Genomic DNA, 17,316 nt, shown 5'->3' with positions numbered 1-17,316 from the left:
TCCGTGGATGGCGGGTGTGATTTGCAAGGTGATAAAATGGTTGTTTCCTTAACGAGTCGAATTGGTGTGTGTGTATGTATAGTTATTTAAAATTTTCAGCTGTAAGAATTTCCAGGGATAATAAGAAAATAGATCAAAATCAATTAATCTCTTCAATTTCATTTTTTTTTAATATCGAGAAGCTCGAGTTTTTAATCTCAGGAGGGCGCACATGCAGGCTCTTGCACAGATTGGCCCCTTGCTGGTTGTGCTCCGGGACCAGCTCTTTGGGTTGAGGAAAAGTGTCATCTCTGCTATGCTGTCTTAAAACGTCCTTTTAATCATGTGAGTTTGACATGTTTATAATTTACCCATTTAAGGTAGGAGAGTATGGTAGATAGATAGTGGTTAGCAGTGCTGTCTTACGTCGTTTGAATCTTGACTTGCACTTTGGTGTGGAGTTCCTCTTCTTAGCGTTTTTTGCTGGTGCTCCGTTTTACCTCAAGTTTGTCATTTTCACCCATTGAGTGCCTTGCAAATGCGGGGGAAATTGCTGGTAAATGAAGAGAAAAACAAAATTCCTCTATACAAGGGGTGCTCGGTCGTTTGTATATTGTGAGCATGGATTTATTCTCTGGTCCTGCCTCCCCAAAAACTCCAGGCCACTTTTTGTGACTCACCTGCAGCCAACTCCAGATTTTGTGAGTTGCATGCACACTTGGAGTTTTCCTCCACTGACCTCAATTTTGGACGACTTTTGGAAGTTTACACTTGTATGTGAACATTTCTAGTCAACAACAGATCAAGCTCCATATTTTTTTTTCGAAACTTCAACTTATACCATAATATCCCAACTTTCCCGTTTGTGGCAGAAACAGATCCGCCTGCTTCCTGATCACGTGAGCGAGAAACAGTTCCGCTATAACCTCAAGGAAAACAGATCAAGTCATTTGTTAGTTCACTATTAAATGCAACAATGTACGATGGATTAGGCTGAGAATTGACAGCTCGGGTTTTATATGACAGAAGAAAGCAATGTATTGCACACTGTACTGTGTAGTCAATTTGCTCTTTGTTCTCGTATGTTTCATTTTCAGTCACAGTAGCTCCTCGGTTTACGCCATCATTTGTATGTAGGCCTATCTAGAAATCTAAACTACACTAACGCAGTAATAGAATCTTGATTTGTGTAATGACACAAACTTTTAGGCATAAAACAATCAAATTGGGAAAACGTTATAAGGGGTGTTGCTTGAGCGTGCATGACGACGTATTCTTACATACATTAAACACAAACACAATGATAAAACACCCAAATGAGAAACAGTAAGGAGGTAACTGAGTGTGCTTTCTTATGCCACGTGACCATCCGTAATCATACTGCGCAAATTAGTTTATTACGCAGGACTGACAATGCCAAAATTAATTAAATAAATAAATGAAATGTTTAATTAAAATTGTCATTAAATAATCGATTGTTTCATTCATTGATTGTGGAATTAAATAAATCAGATAAATAAATTCATGAAACAATGCAACGCGGGGCAATTATATAATTAATGCAGAAATAATTAATTAAATTGAAAATTAATTTAATTAAAATGCTGGAGGAGCTGTATTGGGGGTACACAGGTTTCTGATTGGGTTATGCCCTCCCTTCAAGTTTCTGGTACCACTCCCATTCTGAAGCTCAGCTTCATTTTAAAAAAACAAGTTTGTCACCCGTGGACTTTATATATAAATGTATATATTGTTACCCTTTAATCTTCTCAAAGTTGATGCATTCATGTTTTCAGGTGTGAATTTATGCAAAAAATAGCACTAACATGTTAAATGATAATCCTTATGTGACAGTTCAGCCTCCCCTAAAGACGATCACCAGCTACCCATGTCCGGTGACCCTTACACCTTCACCAGCGATTCTCTCCCCACCGACCTCCGCTTCCTGCCTCCGCTTGCCAACGGCCTCCTGGGATGGCGGGTGTACAACAACACCATGCACATGGGTGGTGTGTACAATGGGGAACAGGGGGACTGCCACCGTGCAGATATTCCCTGTCCTCTAGCTGTGACCGTACAGACAAAGGAAGTTGGTCAAGACTCCTACAGCCTGGATGCCCACACAGGTTATCACTTGAGTACCTATGTTTTAAATTATCTATTAATCCCTTCATTAGCTAAAGGGCTTGTCCTCATTAGTGTTAAGGGTGGGCTCAAGCCTCTCCCATTCAGCAAGGCTATAATAATATAAGCAATTTTGTCTCGCAAAATGCCGTTGTCATGCTAACGGTTGGCATCAGTAGTTGCGTTTTTTTTTTTTTAATCCTTTCAGTAAAAACAGTGGAGCAGCAGATGTAAACAGATGATATACTAATGCTCAGAGTAGGGTGCAATTAATCAAAATTCTATTAAGATTATTATACTCAATGATTACAAAGTTGGCATAATCGTAGAAATAAATAAATAAATAATAATAAAACAAATTTTACAATGTCTAATATTATAGTGAGTATAATTGAGATCAAAATTAGGGCCTTCTATTGAAATGGTTTATTTTGATGTTAGAACAGTTCTATGGCTAGTTAGAAGTTTAAAGCAAGTAAAATGTTTGCTTATAAGGGAAACCATACTCGAATTTATATTTATTTATTTATGTATTTTCACCTTTTTATAATAATAATAATAAATTTGAGTTTTTTTTATTAATTTTAGCCAAAATAAATTTGTTGTGTCTTGATATTGTTTCCATTTACATTTTTTTGTTTGTTTTGGAGCAAAAAAATGTTTAAATAATCGTTATTTAAATTATTACTAAAATAATGATCATGAAAGAAAATGTTTTTCATAATTGAGAAGCCCTCGCTTTCAGACATATGTTCTTTATCATAAAAAAAAAATTACTAATATGACATGTTTTCAGGATTCGCAGCTGGGCTCTGTCCCTATTCGCCATAAATAGTAACAGTTTACCGCACTACTGTATGAGGACTGTATACATAAAAAGCGTGTGATTTCCTGTTGCTTCTCAAACAGGTGTTTTCACACACACACTGACCTTACCCAGCGTAACGGTCTCCCAATCTTTCTACTGTCACCGCTACCACTCCAACCTGATGGTGATGGAGATTCTGTTGGCACGCCATGTGACCTCAGAGGTGGCGTTCACAGTGACGCTAGCCACTTCCTTCACCCCAAAGAGCAAAGACATTGATTTTCAGGCTTCTGCTGACTACAGAGGTGGCAGGTGAGTTTCCTCCCAAAAAATCTAATCCTTTTCCAACATAGATGAACATGTTTCTGTCTTCTAGCCACATTCAAGGTCAAATACACACCCCCGAGTTCCCAGGAGGTCCCTGTCCCACGGTTCACCTCATCTGGACCCCCATTCCCTTCAGCCTGACGCTGCCGCCTGAGCAATGCCAGGAGCGCTGGGGCTTCATTGTGGCGGTGGCTGACTATTTGGACGTCGCAGAGGCCAGTTTTGACGAAGGCTTGGAGCTGATGGCAACAGGTGGCCTGCGTCGCGCTCACGAGGCGGCGTGGAAGGAACTTTGGCTAAAAAGCAAAGTGGAGGTTGTCGGGTCAGAGCGCCTCTTGAAAGCTGTGATCGGCTGCATGTTCTACCTCCTCAGTGCTTTTCCCTCCATCCACGACACAACCAACTTTTTTGGCGGCGTCAGTCCAGGTGGCCTGTCGAATGGCTCGGAGGCTCAGGATTATTGGGGTCATGTCTTTTGGGACCAGGTTGGAACAATAGCGCAAATGTCTACTGTTCCTTTTCACTCTGGTATTTCACCTAACAGCGATGTCCAACACAACAGGAGATCTGGATATTTCCAACTGTAGCTTTATTCTACCCCAAGATGGCTCGTGCAGCACTGGAATATCGGGTGCAGACTATCGATGGAGCAAAATACAATGCTCAAAAGCAAGGATACAAGGTATGCTGAAGCATACTTGTCATAAGATGACTTGTGTGACTTCTTCACAGTATTCCATTCTAATTGATTGTGAGACAATACTGTATTTGGGATTTATTGTAAGGCATCCAGGTGTTCCCTGTATGCAGGGGCTGAAGTTGGCATGGCAAAGTGCCGTGTCAGGGAGGGAGATGTGCCCTGAAGACATTTATGGACGACAAGAGATTCACATCAACGGAGATGTCGCACTGGCTTTCCAGAATTACTTCTACCTCACTGAGGTTTGCTGCTCAGCCGCCACCTCATCATCTCACGTTTCCTCAGATAAACTCGGAATGACTCGGCTCTTTGTTACAGGATGTGACAATGTTCACAGATGGACAGGGCAGTCAGCTGATATGGGGCGTGGCTGATTACTGGGTTTCCAGGGTAACCTGGAGCCCAGACGACCGGGAGTATCATCTCTTAGGTAAAGGCCAAATGATAATCAGTATCCCGACTGTTTTAGGTTAACTGATCAATAATCTGCAATGTCTAGGTATACGCCGTATTCACCTCTCCACAGATTTTGTTAGAAAATATTTTTTTATTTACAATTTTTGATCAATGCTGGAGTTTACATCAATTGTACGTGGATTTTTGCTATTCACTATCTCTTGCGGATAGCGGTGTTACAACCCTTCAAGCAATGGCTATTTGAACATAAACGAAGCAAAACATGTAGAAAGACAGTATAACGATACACGTGCATATATTTTTTTATGATTTGTGAAAAAATACTAATTGACTCAGCTATAAACTATTCTCTATGTGTCTCTATTTATTTTGTACGTATTATACAGCCCCCATGTGGCCAAGGCGCACACATCAGAATAATGTTCATATTATCCGAGCCACTTACAATCTATTTAATCATAGCATTACCGTATGGCTTTGGGAGGTGATTTGTGACTTGGTATGGTTTTACTGTAAACGCATTTCAAGTCATGGAGGCAGCTATTCACGCGATAGACTATGTGTATGTTGATGGACACATCAAGAAACACAAATAAGTGCTATATCAGGCATGTACAGGACAATTAAGAAGTGGCGAGAAAGAATAAAATGGGGTCAAGGCTGACAATTTTTTATGAATAAGGCCAGGGGACTCACCAGCAAAAAAGGGTCAAGTGCCCAGCTCTGATTATTTGCTGCATAAAAGCTGCAACATGGGACAACTAGGATAAATCATACAAGTACTTCTACCTGGTTAAATGGTCAATAGTTAATTAATTTTAATTAATTTAGGTGTCATGCCACCAGATGAGTATTACCAAAATGTCAACAACTCCGTCTACACGAACACAGTGGCTAAATTAAGGTACCGCATTTGCATTCTTCCATTCAATAATGTTGAGTTGTAATCGCCCCGCCTGATGCATTAATATTCTCGTTTTCAGTCTGCAGTTTGCTGTGGAATTAGCTGATCTTCTCAAACATCCTGCACCAAAGGAATGGCAAGATGTGGCGGACAACCTCCATATCCAATTTGACCAACAATCTCAATACCATCCTGAGTTTGAAGGCTATTCTAGAGGTATTTCTTTTACATTTGTCCTTGCTCAAAATGATACACATTGAAATCACATATTTGTGTATGTTCTGTCCTGCATGCAGGTTATCCAGTGAAACAGGCTGATACTGTGATGCTGAGCTATCCTCTAGGCCTGCCCATGTCACCTGAGATTAGAAGAAATGACCTTGAAGCTTATGAAATAGTCACAGATCCTCATGGTCCAGCCATGACGTGGGTGAGGCGCAGTTCCACAGTTTAGACTCCAATAATATATCATATCAGTTTGTTTTCCTGGTTTTAGAGTTCCAAAATGATTTTTTTTTTTCTGATTAAGCTCTTTTAAAGTCCCTGGTTGAGAAAACAATTATCTTGTGGAGTGATTACTGTTCAGAGTGATTTTCTTTCATCCTGATCTGCTCAGAAAATGACTGACAATGACTACATTTTAGCACTCCACCCCTTCCACAATTAAAGTCCGTTCAAATCCTCCTAGCTATAATATAAAAACTTAATAAAATACAAAATTATAATTATAATAATAAAATACTGCTCTTAAATTTAAATATAGGAAAATTGAAACTGTATTTAAATGATTCAAAATGTATTGCAGAATTCAATACAAATTGCACCTTAATAAATGTTTAAAAACAAACCATTTGAAATGATTTGTTACAAATGTGTTTGTATGTACAAGTTCAATTCAACTAACTTGTAATGATGTTCAAAAAATATATTGAACCGACTTTACCATTATGCTGTTTGAAGATTTTGCTGCGGACCATGTGACGGAGCCCACGTACCACCAGTGGCACTCGTACCACACTTTGAGAATCACTGGTTTCATCAAAACCAGACGGGAGCAATCTCACCAAATTTAGCCAAGTAACGGATTTCACGATTGTGATATGAAACAGAACAATAGCCAATTAGAAATCCACCTGCAGCTTGCGCTGCTGCCTGACGCAAAAGGAGGTTGTTACTGTTTATTTTCTAAAATTTGTAAATGTTAAATGCCGATTCTACCAACTTTTAAATGGAATGTGATTAATTTTATTAGGTACCATTGCAGTAATTAAAATAGTCTGAAAGTAATTTTGCCCCAGAGTTTGTGAACCAAGGTTCTTCTGTGGAACTCCTCTTCCGGTCAGCTCTTGAACACGCGCCAACTTTGCTCTCTTCATCGTTCAGGGCATGTTTGCGATTGGTTGGCTGGAACTGGGGGATGCAGAGAAAGCTCAACGTTTGCTAGAGAAGTGCTTCAGAAACATCCAAGGGCCGTTCCAGGTATCGCTTTTGGCTGCACAAACTCCCGTAGGGCGTACTGATGTCATGTGTGATGGCCTTGCAGGTGTGGAGCGAATCATCAGACGGTACGGGCGCGGTCAACTTTCTTACGGGGATGGGAGGATTCTTGCAAGCGGTTGTGTTCGGTTACAGCGGCTTCAGGTCAGTCATCAGCCGTCCCACCTCGCTTGTTGAATCAAATCAATCAATATAAAAATGTGTTGTTATTTTTAGAGTTCAGAAGGAATGCTTGGCTTTTTCTCCACTTCTACCTGATGACCTGAGTGAGCTTCGCATCTGTGGTGTCAGTTACTTGGGCCATCCGCTGGACTGGCTATTTCGGAGAGATGAGGTGTGCGTCATGTTGAGGGAACAGGAAGGCGGTGCTGCCAGTGCTAAGATGTGTGATCTGCAGGTGGTCCTCAAGGCAACTGGGACGAAAATCCCTTTAACTCCAGGTAACTCACAAAATGTAATCACAAACAAGGCATCGTTGAGATAGTGTATCTAAATGAGATGAATAGAATTCAGTTGGGTCAGATATGTTTTTTTATGCCAGTTCCTTAACACTAGGGGTGAAAAAAGTAGTCTCACTGTCTTTTGACTCACAACATACAATGAGGCTCTATTATAGATTATAGCGGTTTAATTTAGTAATTGATGGATTATTAATTGATATTATGTTCTGTCTTTTTAGGGCAGCCAGTAACATTTCCACGAGAGCCTGGATGTGTTTGCAGACTTGAACTTTCGTCGTCTTTCTGCTGGCCTTTCTGAATAATTGGACAATAATTTGTGTTTGCCTCAAACCCAAGTCATTAAAAAAAATATGTCTAACATATTCACTGTAGTTGTTTGAAGACCTTGTCAATTCATTTCTTGATTTGTTTCTTAATTCATTAATTATGTTTGAAGATAAATGCTGAAAACATTTTAGAACAATTTAGCACTGAGTTCTCAGTTGTTGGGTTTTTGGGGGGGCGTGGCTAAAATGGAGCCCAGTGACACACTTGGGCCCCTGGCATGGGTCAGCCCTTCCCTAGCATTTAGCGCCCTCATTTCAGCTTTGGCTATCCGTTGTACAGAGCTGGGCACTTGACCCATTTTTGCCAGTCACTCCTTCGCCCTCCGGCACACTATCACATACTGTGAGAATTGTGAACTAATGTCTTCAATTGACATGTGAAGATCAACTTCAGCTGACACGCACAACAAGTTTATTTAATGTTTTTGTCAGTTTTTTTTTTCATTTAAAACAAAACAATACAATACGGCTTTATTCAAATCTGTCAGGATTGTTAACAATATCCTGTTTTTTGTCAATTTTACATTTCCTCAATAAAACTAAAATACATTTGTGCTTGTTTTTTTTTTCCTTGTGAATTACTACCCAAATATTACTCCCAACTGTAGTCTGGTATAAAAAACTATTTACAAACTTACAAAAGCTTGTTTGCTGTTTGAGATGTATCAATTTGAATGAAAGCGATTTCATCACGTAGACTTTTCACGTGAACTGGGTATCACTTGTAATTTTTTTTTTAATAATTTATTTATTTATTACACAAGCAGCGCATCTTTAGGTATACTTAACTATAAAGCATGAGTACTTTGGCCACTTCTATAAAAAGCGCACGAGGCCCGTAGGTTCCGCAAAATGTTACTGTTTACGAATGAGAATGGGCGGAGTAAAGTTTGTTGGCGTGTGCGTTTTTGGTCGATTTAAATCTGGGCACACCCCGCCTTTACATTTTCTGTAGAGGTTTGTTAGATTTAAGTTTCAGATTCGACCGTTTGCTCGCTTCGAATGCCGTTGTCTCCGAGATACCCGCCCGGTTTAAAGTACGTGGTAAATAAAACGAACATTAAATTTGAAAATGACGTCACCATAACCCCCCTTCCGATTGGCTGAAGCAGTTTGAAATTTTAAACAGTTTTCTAGTTTCCCAGTGTGGAGGTTGAACTGGATGTCGACGGTCGGCGTGGGTTGCCTGACGTTAATTTTATTGCATGGCTTTTCCATAAGATAATTATATTCGGTTTCTCGGATCACGGTGGAGCAAACTTTGGGTTGTGTTGACCTTTCTTCGTGTTGTAAAGGTAAATAATTACTTACTGAGTTGGGGACAACGTTAGCTTCTGGGCAAACCTTTGCCGCCAGCACAAAGAAATGTTCGCTACTCACTGTTGTGAAATGTGGTGTCAGTGTTAAACTTGACAAAATGACTAAATAAGTGTTATGTATTTGGGTTACTCTATGTACAAAGGCAAGGCCAGGGCGCGTGAATAAAACAGAATCCGAAGTTTGTCTCGTCGAGTGTTATTGTTTTCTTTTAATTAAAATATCCGATTGTATTTATTTCGACGTCTGTGCTGGTTCTTCGATTGCTTGTGGACGATTTGCAGCGTGATTAACGAAGGGATTTCCTGTCATCTGCTTCTGTTAAACCAAACACCAAAATTTGTTCTCCCCAAAAGCAGTAGTAACCTTTTTGTTTTTGTGCCGTTCGTGAATTTTTACACGTGTTGTTGGTGTATTCTTTGAAAAATAATTCGACTTAATTGTTTACCCTGCAGGGGTGTCAAAATGAGTGTTGAGCCCCTCGGGCCAGTAAACCTGCAGCTGATGGCTTCCTCTAACGCCATCAGAAGCACTGACCTAAAATTATTTACTTAACACATTTCCAATTTATATTTTAATAATGTCATGAAATTGCTATCGTATTACTGGCTATATATGTAGAGACTACACACAGACTTGAAAATGTGCTCTAATACTACAACATCAATACCAGTTTACCAGCCTCATGTTTACATTCTGTTGTCACTGGATGATAATAGAAACGAAAAAAAAATCTAAATTATGTGTGTTTCAATCTGCAAACACAATAACCCCCACTTTGTTCCTTTTGCGAAATCTTTTTTTCCCCAAATTTGGTCTGTTTCAGAGAGAGAACCCTCCTGCTGCCACCATGAGCTCGGTGAAATCCTCTTTGCAGTCTCTGATGAGGATGTTTGCGGTTAAAACGCAAGATTTTTTGAATGAGATTGAAAATGTCCACATGGTTTGGCTTGAGGAAATCCAACAAGAGGCCAACCTCATGTTCTCAAGGTGAGTGTAAAATAATATAATCATGTAATAAAAAACTGATTTCTTTGGTTATTGTTGTCATAATATAGTGTTGTCAAAAGTATCAGTGCTTTGAAACCTGCACCTGCAATCCAAAGCTAAAGCACAAGAATTGTGAGGCAGACATGCTAACCATTTATAGACCATGCTGCAGCAATGCGTGGCTTGATTCACGGCCATGTGAAACAATTGTATTTGCGCCGTCTCTCTCCTCGCATTAAAAATGTAATCCGGCAGAATAATCAATATTATATAAGAAAGGTTCCTGTAAAGTTATTTTTTTTATGTAGCCGTACTGAGATACCATTTTAAAACATGTATCCTGAATATGTACTGCTGGTGCATGTATTCTGTAAGGCTGCGTAATTCTGATGGCAACATGGGTGAAGAATAAAAAACGGTTTGATAAAGTTGCAAATTATTTTTAGTTGAGCTGTATTGGAACTAGATTTATGTTTTTAAATAGGTACACTAGCATAAACAAATGGTTGATACTTCTGCCAATTGTGCTTTCTTTAAATTGCAGGGATTTTAATTCGGAACCGGAATTAATGCCCAAAACGCCGTCACAAAAGAAGAATAGTCGCAGGAAGCGCGTCTCTGTTGGCCGGCAGGAAGAAGCTCAAGTCAGACGAAGGTTTGTTGTACTTTGACTCAGTCGCCATTTTCAGTATTCATTGAAGCCGACTGTAATGTGACTTAAATTGCCTGTTGTGATGCAGGTTCTCAAAGAGTCGGCGTAGTAATCTTCGCGGCTCCACCGTCAAGCCACTGGACTTCATTTCTGAAGAAGCCATTGCGGACACTTCTGCGACTGAAAGCAGCACCAGCATGCGGCCAAAACGCACGACTCGCAAAACCAAACAAGCCAAGGTTGCGATTGCGGAGGATGGAAACCAGATTTCGCATATAAGCTCTTACATTGTCGAGGAGTGTAATGAAAAGCCAGAGATGGCGGAGGTTGAGGACGAGGCTAAAAATAGCGAGGTGGACAACGCTGACGTGCAGCCGGATGAGTCATATGACTCTCCAGTTGAGATACCGTCACCTGGCGTTGTCGTCAGCATCCCTGCATTGGAGCGTTTGTTTGCTGACCAAGCAACCGAGCCCAAACCCTCTCCGGGACGCACCGCCGCCAAAATTGCGATAGCCGACAAAGGCAGAAGCTCACGGCGGAGTTCTGTGAGATGCTCATTGAAGGTGCGGCACTCACTCGGCGGTTTGCGGTGCCGTACCTCACAGCGATCCATGCTGAAGAAGAAGGCGGCTCGCAAGGCCAACTCCTCACGTAGCAGCAACATCGATGGTGAGAACCAAAACGTTAATAAATTTTCTACACGTTGTCCATGATGTCAGGCATGTTTCTGTAGCTTATGACTTTTTCTGATTGTAGCTAATTCTTCCTGCGAGTCCATGGAAGAGACGGATGAACTGTGAGTACTAAAAAAAAAATGCTGTTTCCAACATATATTCAACACCTGAATGATTTCAGTAAAATGTTTAATTGCAGTTTTTCTGACAGATATTGCGATTTTGAATTGAGTCTCAATTATTTATTTTTCCAAATCGAGCTTAACTCATAATTCGCAAATGCAATGATAATCCGAATTCCACGCTTAGTCTACTGAAGGTGTAGAGAACATTTTATTGCAACCAATTTTTGGTGTTGACTTACCCTTTAAGATTTTTATTTGAGGTAGAGAGTGTGTTTTTAAGTGCAAGTGTTTTATTGAATGAATAATAAATGTATTGAATAATTTTCATTAGTTTTTAATTTGTTTAATTATCGTTGTCAGTGACCACCATAGAACATCAGAACTTGTGACTGCAGATCCTGAATCTGCTGCGACTTCCAGCTCAGATGATTCTCCTCCACTACTGGTAAGTGTTAATGCATGGACCTGACAGTGATACATGCATTAATTTCCTACATGATCTATCATGAGGTCAATTTTTCTTTCTTTATCTTTCAACTTGTGCCATACAAATATATATATATTTGCAGACAATGGTGAGTGAGCAGCCGTGCTTAGCACGTGTCACTCGTTCTGTGGCAGCAAACTCTCCTAAACTGGCCCCACCTTCACTCTTTACCCCTGAGAGGAACCATCTACAAAAGACAGCAGGTATTTGCTTATGCTGTTCTGTCTTTGATTTTATGTATTTATTTATACTAAATAAAAAGCGCTTAAATCGTTTTCCAGACTCAAAACAGACTCCACCGGCTAGTGAAAGGTGAGTTAGACACGTTAATGCTTTCGGCTTCGTGTACTCATAACCCACTACAGCTTGATACACAAAGTACAATGCAGTTTCAAGTGACCAATTTCAGCTGAATGATTTTTTTTCTATTTCAATGTGCATTGAAATTGACACATATCCACAGTATCTGTATTCGTTCACTGAATATGTGAAACAACCACTATGGGCAGATGCTCAAATTGCATGCAAGTAACTCCACAAGCAGCAACACCAGACAGTGACAACACAGAATAGGACAACAATTAATATGATAAAGTATGAAACATTCCATATCACGGCAGGTCACTTGCATGAATTGTTTGGCTTGGCCTGGCCTGTTACTAGCTGCATTTTGGGGCACTGGTAGGAATCAAAGCCATGCCCTCTGCAAAAGAAACTTGCACTGATGGTTTGTATCCGATCGTGCATTCACTCTGCACGTGCATTGGCAAGTGTCTGATTAGTTCTGAGATTTTGAACCACATTTGAAAGAGGCCTAATCTTTATCTGAGCATATCAAATTCCGTGCATTTCTTTTGTCACCTGAACCATAGAAATGTAAATGCAGCATAAATTCACAAAATCAACCACCACGCATTTGTAGCTAATGATGATAATGACTCTTTCCTACAAGAGGTACTTCACTTTTTTCTTTTTTTTTTTACCTGTTCCTGTTTCAGTAGGTCAACAAAAAGCATCAAGCGCAAAGCACCCTACACTACAGCAGAAAGTCCTTTGAAGAGGTTCTCCCCTCCCAAGAAGAGTCAGAGTGTAATATGCTTGATTAAAAATGCACAATTGAGAGTTCTTTGAAAAAAAAAAAAAATCTGTTGTAAAATGACAGTTTTCTATGTGCTCCGCCCCCACCCACCCTTACAGGCTCTTAGACCAAACATGAAATCATTTCTTCACACTGTGCAGAAGAATCAGATGTTGATGATGACTCCAAATTCCTTCACCCGCAATAATGTAGTCAAGTCCTTCATTAAACACGCCACTCCTCTGAAGAATGATTCAAAGGTCAGTATTAATTTCCGCCATCACGGAGAATAAAAAAAACGTGCTAAGATGGCACAGCCGACGAATCCTTTGTATGCTTGTATTCAACGAAACAGTGGCAGCGTACATGGTTTTGTTGTCGCTGTTTTAGTGTAGATCTGTTTTTGTATTTGAGCATATTTAGTTTAAGAACCGTAATATCAAATTTATAAAATGTAACTTGAGTCTGAAGTCATGCAGTTAACCAAATGTCATTTTCAGTATACATTTATGCGTGTTGTCACTTTCAAAAATAATTTAGTGTAGCAATCAGTCATTGCATTGCTATATTTATTTATTTTTATCTCCCCTCCCCAGATGAGCATGAATATAGTGGTAAGTGCATGAGCACTGTGTGTTGGTGATTTGGGGATAGTGTTTACTCATTCACTACTAAACCAAAGCCCCCCTTCCTGCACCTGCTAACCTGTGTGTACACCCTTCCATTTGTCTTGAAATGAGGTCTGTTAGTGAAGTTCCATTTTTGCGTCCACCTTTGTGAGGACTTTCCAGTTTCCAAAATGTCCTTGTTAATCGGTGGAATCTTCTTCTGAGATTGCAATGCTTGTTAGCTTTTATTTGCATCCTAACACAACAGCAATTCACATAGAAAACTAAAAAACAATTTTTTTTTTTTTTTTTTTTTATGGTTAACTTCAGTTTTTGTTTTCTGATGCCGCAAATTCTACAGGCCAAAGAGCGGCAAAAGCTGGAAGCACTTAAAAAGAAGCAGGAACAGGAAGAGGAGCGAATGAGGAAAATGGAGGAGGAGAAGAAGAAGAAACAAGAGGAATTCAAAAGGTCTGGTCCAGTTAAAAACGCTGCCTCTGTGATTTGATATGTCAGCTTAATTTGTTTTTGGCCCATAGGAAGAGGGATGAGAGGCTGAGAAAGGTTTTTGAGGCCAAAGTGAAAGAAGAGCTGCGGGAAGAGGAAAAAAAGAAAAAGATTGAGCAAAAAATGGCCCACATTGATGAGAAAAATGATAAGGTGAGCAAATCGTGAGCGTAATTGGACTGGCTGTGCCGTGTCGTGATTGCTCAATGGTGGTGCATCAATGCAGCGTCAGGCAGCAGAGCTGGCCAAAAAAAGAATTGCCATTAAACGTCAGGAAGAACTTGAGCAGAAACGGAAGCTGGAGGAAGAAACTAAGAGGAAGAAGATTCAACAAGCGGTAAGATTTTTATTTTTGGTGTCATTTCGCATCGAAACCTGTTTTGTGTCACTGTAACAAAAGTTGTAGCACATAGCAGTAACCCCATCCCCGATTGACATGTTTTCACCTATCACCATTTGTTTGGTGCTGAATTGTCTTTCTTTTTTTTTTTTCAAATTTAGGAGGAGGAAAAGCGCCAACAGGAGTTGCTGGCTAAGAAGGCCAAGGAGGAAGAATTGAAAGCTAAGAAGCTGGCAGAAGCTCGCAGAGCCTTGGAGCTGAAAAGAGAGCAGGAGAGGGAGCTGGAGAGAGAACGCCTAGCTGCTGCTGAAAGGTCGTCTTTTAATTAAGTTTTACAGTGAGCTCCCTTTTGAATGTCGGGAAAGGTCCAGACGCAGCAGCAAAAGATGAAAAGCTGCAGTTAGCGAGACCACGAGTGTTTTAAACGTATTAAGACACACAGTTGAAGTTTACTGGAAAACAGACGCATAAAACAAGAGAATTGAACATTAAAATTGGCAACCGTATGACAAATGTCACTTCTCCTCGTGCCTCTAAAATCGTCACTTTTTGGGAGCCGCCAAAAACGGCATGCTTTTTTCAACAATTAACATTGTATCATCAGAAAGCCAGTCAATTTCAACATTTCAAAGTCGTCAATAATTTGAAAAAAATGTGGAGACGAATCAATGGATTACATTGGGGGGGGGGGGGGGGGGGATTAACCAAAATGTTATGTAGAAGCTGTCGTTGTCAGGCTAGTGAGAAATCTGGCTATTAATTCTACTGCCGTCGTCTCTCCAGGGAGCGCGTTGAAAGAGAGAAGGCTCTTGCTCTGCAACGGGAAGTAGAGGGAGCAGCTCGAGAGAAGGAGCAACGAGAACTGGAAGTGAAAAGAAAACAGGTGAAGATAATTGGCTTTCATGGAGAAGGATGGAGTGGTGTTTCAGTTAAGATAAAAAAAAAAAAAAAATCGGGTTCATCAGCTTTTATGTCATTTGTTCCGACAGGAGGAGCAGCAGAGGTTAGCTGCAGAGGAGAAGGCTGCGAAAGACAAAGAGGCTGCTGCTGCTAAACAAGTTGCCAATGCAAAGGTGAATATAAACACATTTTGGGGAGGGTGGCACCATGGTCATGCCCGCCCTGCCAGCATATGACTGGTCCGCCTTGATGAAATAATGTTCTTGTTGTTGGGGTTAATAGCTTTATGAGGGCGGGGTGAAGGGAGGAATAGTTTTGGGCGTGTGTTTGAAATGGGGAGTGGCTGGGAATTAAGCGCACCTCTCCTCTCGCTTCCACTTTTCACCAACAACCGCAGGTATGAATAGAGTGCTTGATATAACAGCGCATGCCAATGTCGGTAGTTTTGTGAATGAGTGCAGCCTGGTGGGGGGGCATGCGTGGTTAAATCTTTTTGTTCCTGGAGTTCTAGTCATTGTTGTATGGTTATGTTTGAGGTTTATGGTCTGAGATTTGCTCCAGTTGGGCTGTCAAAGCGCATTGAAGCATGTGTTTTCAAAGGTTCCATCATAATTATTATTGTTATATTATATTGAGCGCTATTTCTGTTGAGATTGAGCAGATGTCTTTCATGCTGTATATTGATGAATTATTGTCCCGCCCTAATGCCAATATATGTCAAGAACACGAATGATATTGCCATAGACAACATCTGTTAATAACAAAGTAATAGAGTGCCCACTAGAATATAGTGTCCCGCCCCAAGCTTAAAAAAAGTCACCTTGCTAGAATCACCTCTGCAATAAGTACAAGAAACACCCTTTGGTGCTCCGTTTGAGACTCAAACCAGAATTATGCTACAAATAATTGTGGACAGCAAACAGTCTATTGGTAATTAAACATTAATTATTACCAATTTGTGATTATTATATGGTTTGACGTGTGCATTTAATATCTTATCAAATGATTTCTCTTTTTTTCTTCCCGGTCACTTCTTCTTATATTTAGACTGCTGTTGCCCTCAATGTGACCATGGATATCGAGGTACAGTCAATTACTTTTACTTTAACCAAAAACATGCTCTTGGTGGATTTGCTAAATTATATTGTAGCATTCTCCCAAGATGAAGAGATTATTAATTGGCCTTCTTTTTTAAAAAAAATCTTCTTTTCATGACTCTGTTGTATGTTAAACATCAGTGATGGACATGTTTTGGCCTCATTTTCATTTTGCAGCATTCTGTGATGAGCTCGCCTGCAGCGAAAGGCGGCGGCCACAACGTCACTATGGATATTGAGGTAACTGTGGAAAATGATGCATCCAAGGAACATAAAGTCCTCAAGTTTCATTTCATTGTACACTACATTGAGATCTTTTCTATACACTCACACAAAGTGTGTTTCCTCCTGGACAGAAATCACCACAGTCGTACTCCATTACTCCAAAGGGTGGCAACAAAACTGTGACGTCCAAAAATCCAGAAAACTATGGAATGGACCAAAACAGTGATGATTCTACTGATGATGAATCTGCTCCAAGAAAGCCCATTCCATCTTGGGCAGAAGGTATGCATAGGATGTCTCATTTAAACAATATAAGACTAAACTTGGGGCGTGACAAAAAAAAAAAAACGATATCAGAATCTTTATTAATCATTAATCTTCTATTTATCAGGTCACAATCTCCAGCAGATAATTATGAAGCAGTACTTCAACCCTCCTGACTTGGACCGCTTCTTTGGAACAATCGAGCCACCAAAACTGGAGAACCTGTTTTACAAGAGCAAGCCACGCTACTTTAAACGCACCAGCTCTGCTGTATGGCACTCACCCCCCAACGCAAACAAATACTGATGTCATGATATCATGCTGTACACATTTCTCTATTTGAAATTCTTTCCAATAAAAATGTTCTTGTCTGTTTTTACAAAAACAAGTGTTGAATGTCTATGCAGGAAAATGTTTGGGATATTAAACTTTGATTCTTGACACTTGTTAGCATTTGTGTTTTGTTTTTCCTATTAGTGCAGTATTCAAAGATGTAGCATTGAATG

General features: G+C 40.1%; 2 protein-coding genes across 4 annotated transcripts; both read left to right on the top strand.

Annotated features, from left to right (window-relative positions):
• Positions 1-657: 657 nt before the first annotated feature.
• On the top strand, positions 658-8,092 carry pgghg (protein-glucosylgalactosylhydroxylysine glucosidase). The gene is made up of 14 exons (XM_088297411.1): positions 658-878; positions 1,834-2,105; positions 3,013-3,223; positions 3,288-3,723; positions 3,801-3,920; positions 4,049-4,180; positions 4,257-4,368; positions 5,187-5,259; positions 5,339-5,475; positions 5,556-5,689; positions 6,643-6,738; positions 6,803-6,900; positions 6,973-7,196; positions 7,436-8,092. Exons 2-14 carry the CDS (start codon positions 1,868-1,870, stop codon positions 7,513-7,515), a joined length of 2,091 nt encoding a protein of 696 aa, XP_088153537.1. The 5' UTR covers positions 658-878; positions 1,834-1,867; the 3' UTR covers positions 7,516-8,092.
• Positions 8,093-8,670: 578 nt separating this feature from the next.
• incenp (inner centromere protein) lies at positions 8,671-17,251 on the top strand. Of its 3 annotated transcripts, none has more exons than XM_088299522.1 (21): positions 8,671-8,838; positions 9,687-9,850; positions 10,395-10,505; positions 10,591-11,174; positions 11,262-11,301; positions 11,665-11,749; positions 11,874-11,994; positions 12,073-12,103; positions 12,793-12,880; positions 12,989-13,129; positions 13,466-13,483; positions 13,839-13,948; positions 14,017-14,137; positions 14,211-14,321; positions 14,486-14,637; positions 15,108-15,207; positions 15,314-15,397; positions 16,272-16,307; positions 16,499-16,561; positions 16,678-16,828; positions 16,938-17,251. In XM_088299522.1, exons 2-21 carry the CDS (start codon positions 9,711-9,713, stop codon positions 17,114-17,116), a joined length of 2,466 nt encoding a protein of 821 aa, XP_088155648.1. In that variant the 5' UTR covers positions 8,671-8,838; positions 9,687-9,710; the 3' UTR covers positions 17,117-17,251. The 3 variants fall into 3 exon arrangements, with proteins under 3 accessions (XP_088155648.1, XP_088155647.1, XP_088155649.1); XM_088299521.1 differs by having other exon boundaries at positions 12,790-12,880; XM_088299523.1 differs by lacking the exon at positions 13,466-13,483 and having other exon boundaries at positions 12,790-12,880.
• The last annotated feature ends 65 nt before the right edge of the window (positions 17,252-17,316 follow it).

Source organism: Idiotropiscis lumnitzeri, chromosome 6 (genome assembly GCF_059441095.1).
Source record: "Idiotropiscis lumnitzeri isolate Australia: NSW breed Sydney's pygmy pipehorse chromosome 6, RoL_Ilum_1.0, whole genome shotgun sequence".
Classification (NCBI taxonomy): domain Eukaryota; kingdom Metazoa; phylum Chordata; class Actinopteri; order Syngnathiformes; family Syngnathidae; genus Idiotropiscis; species Idiotropiscis lumnitzeri.
This window is presented reverse-complemented; position numbering and strand designations above follow the sequence as displayed.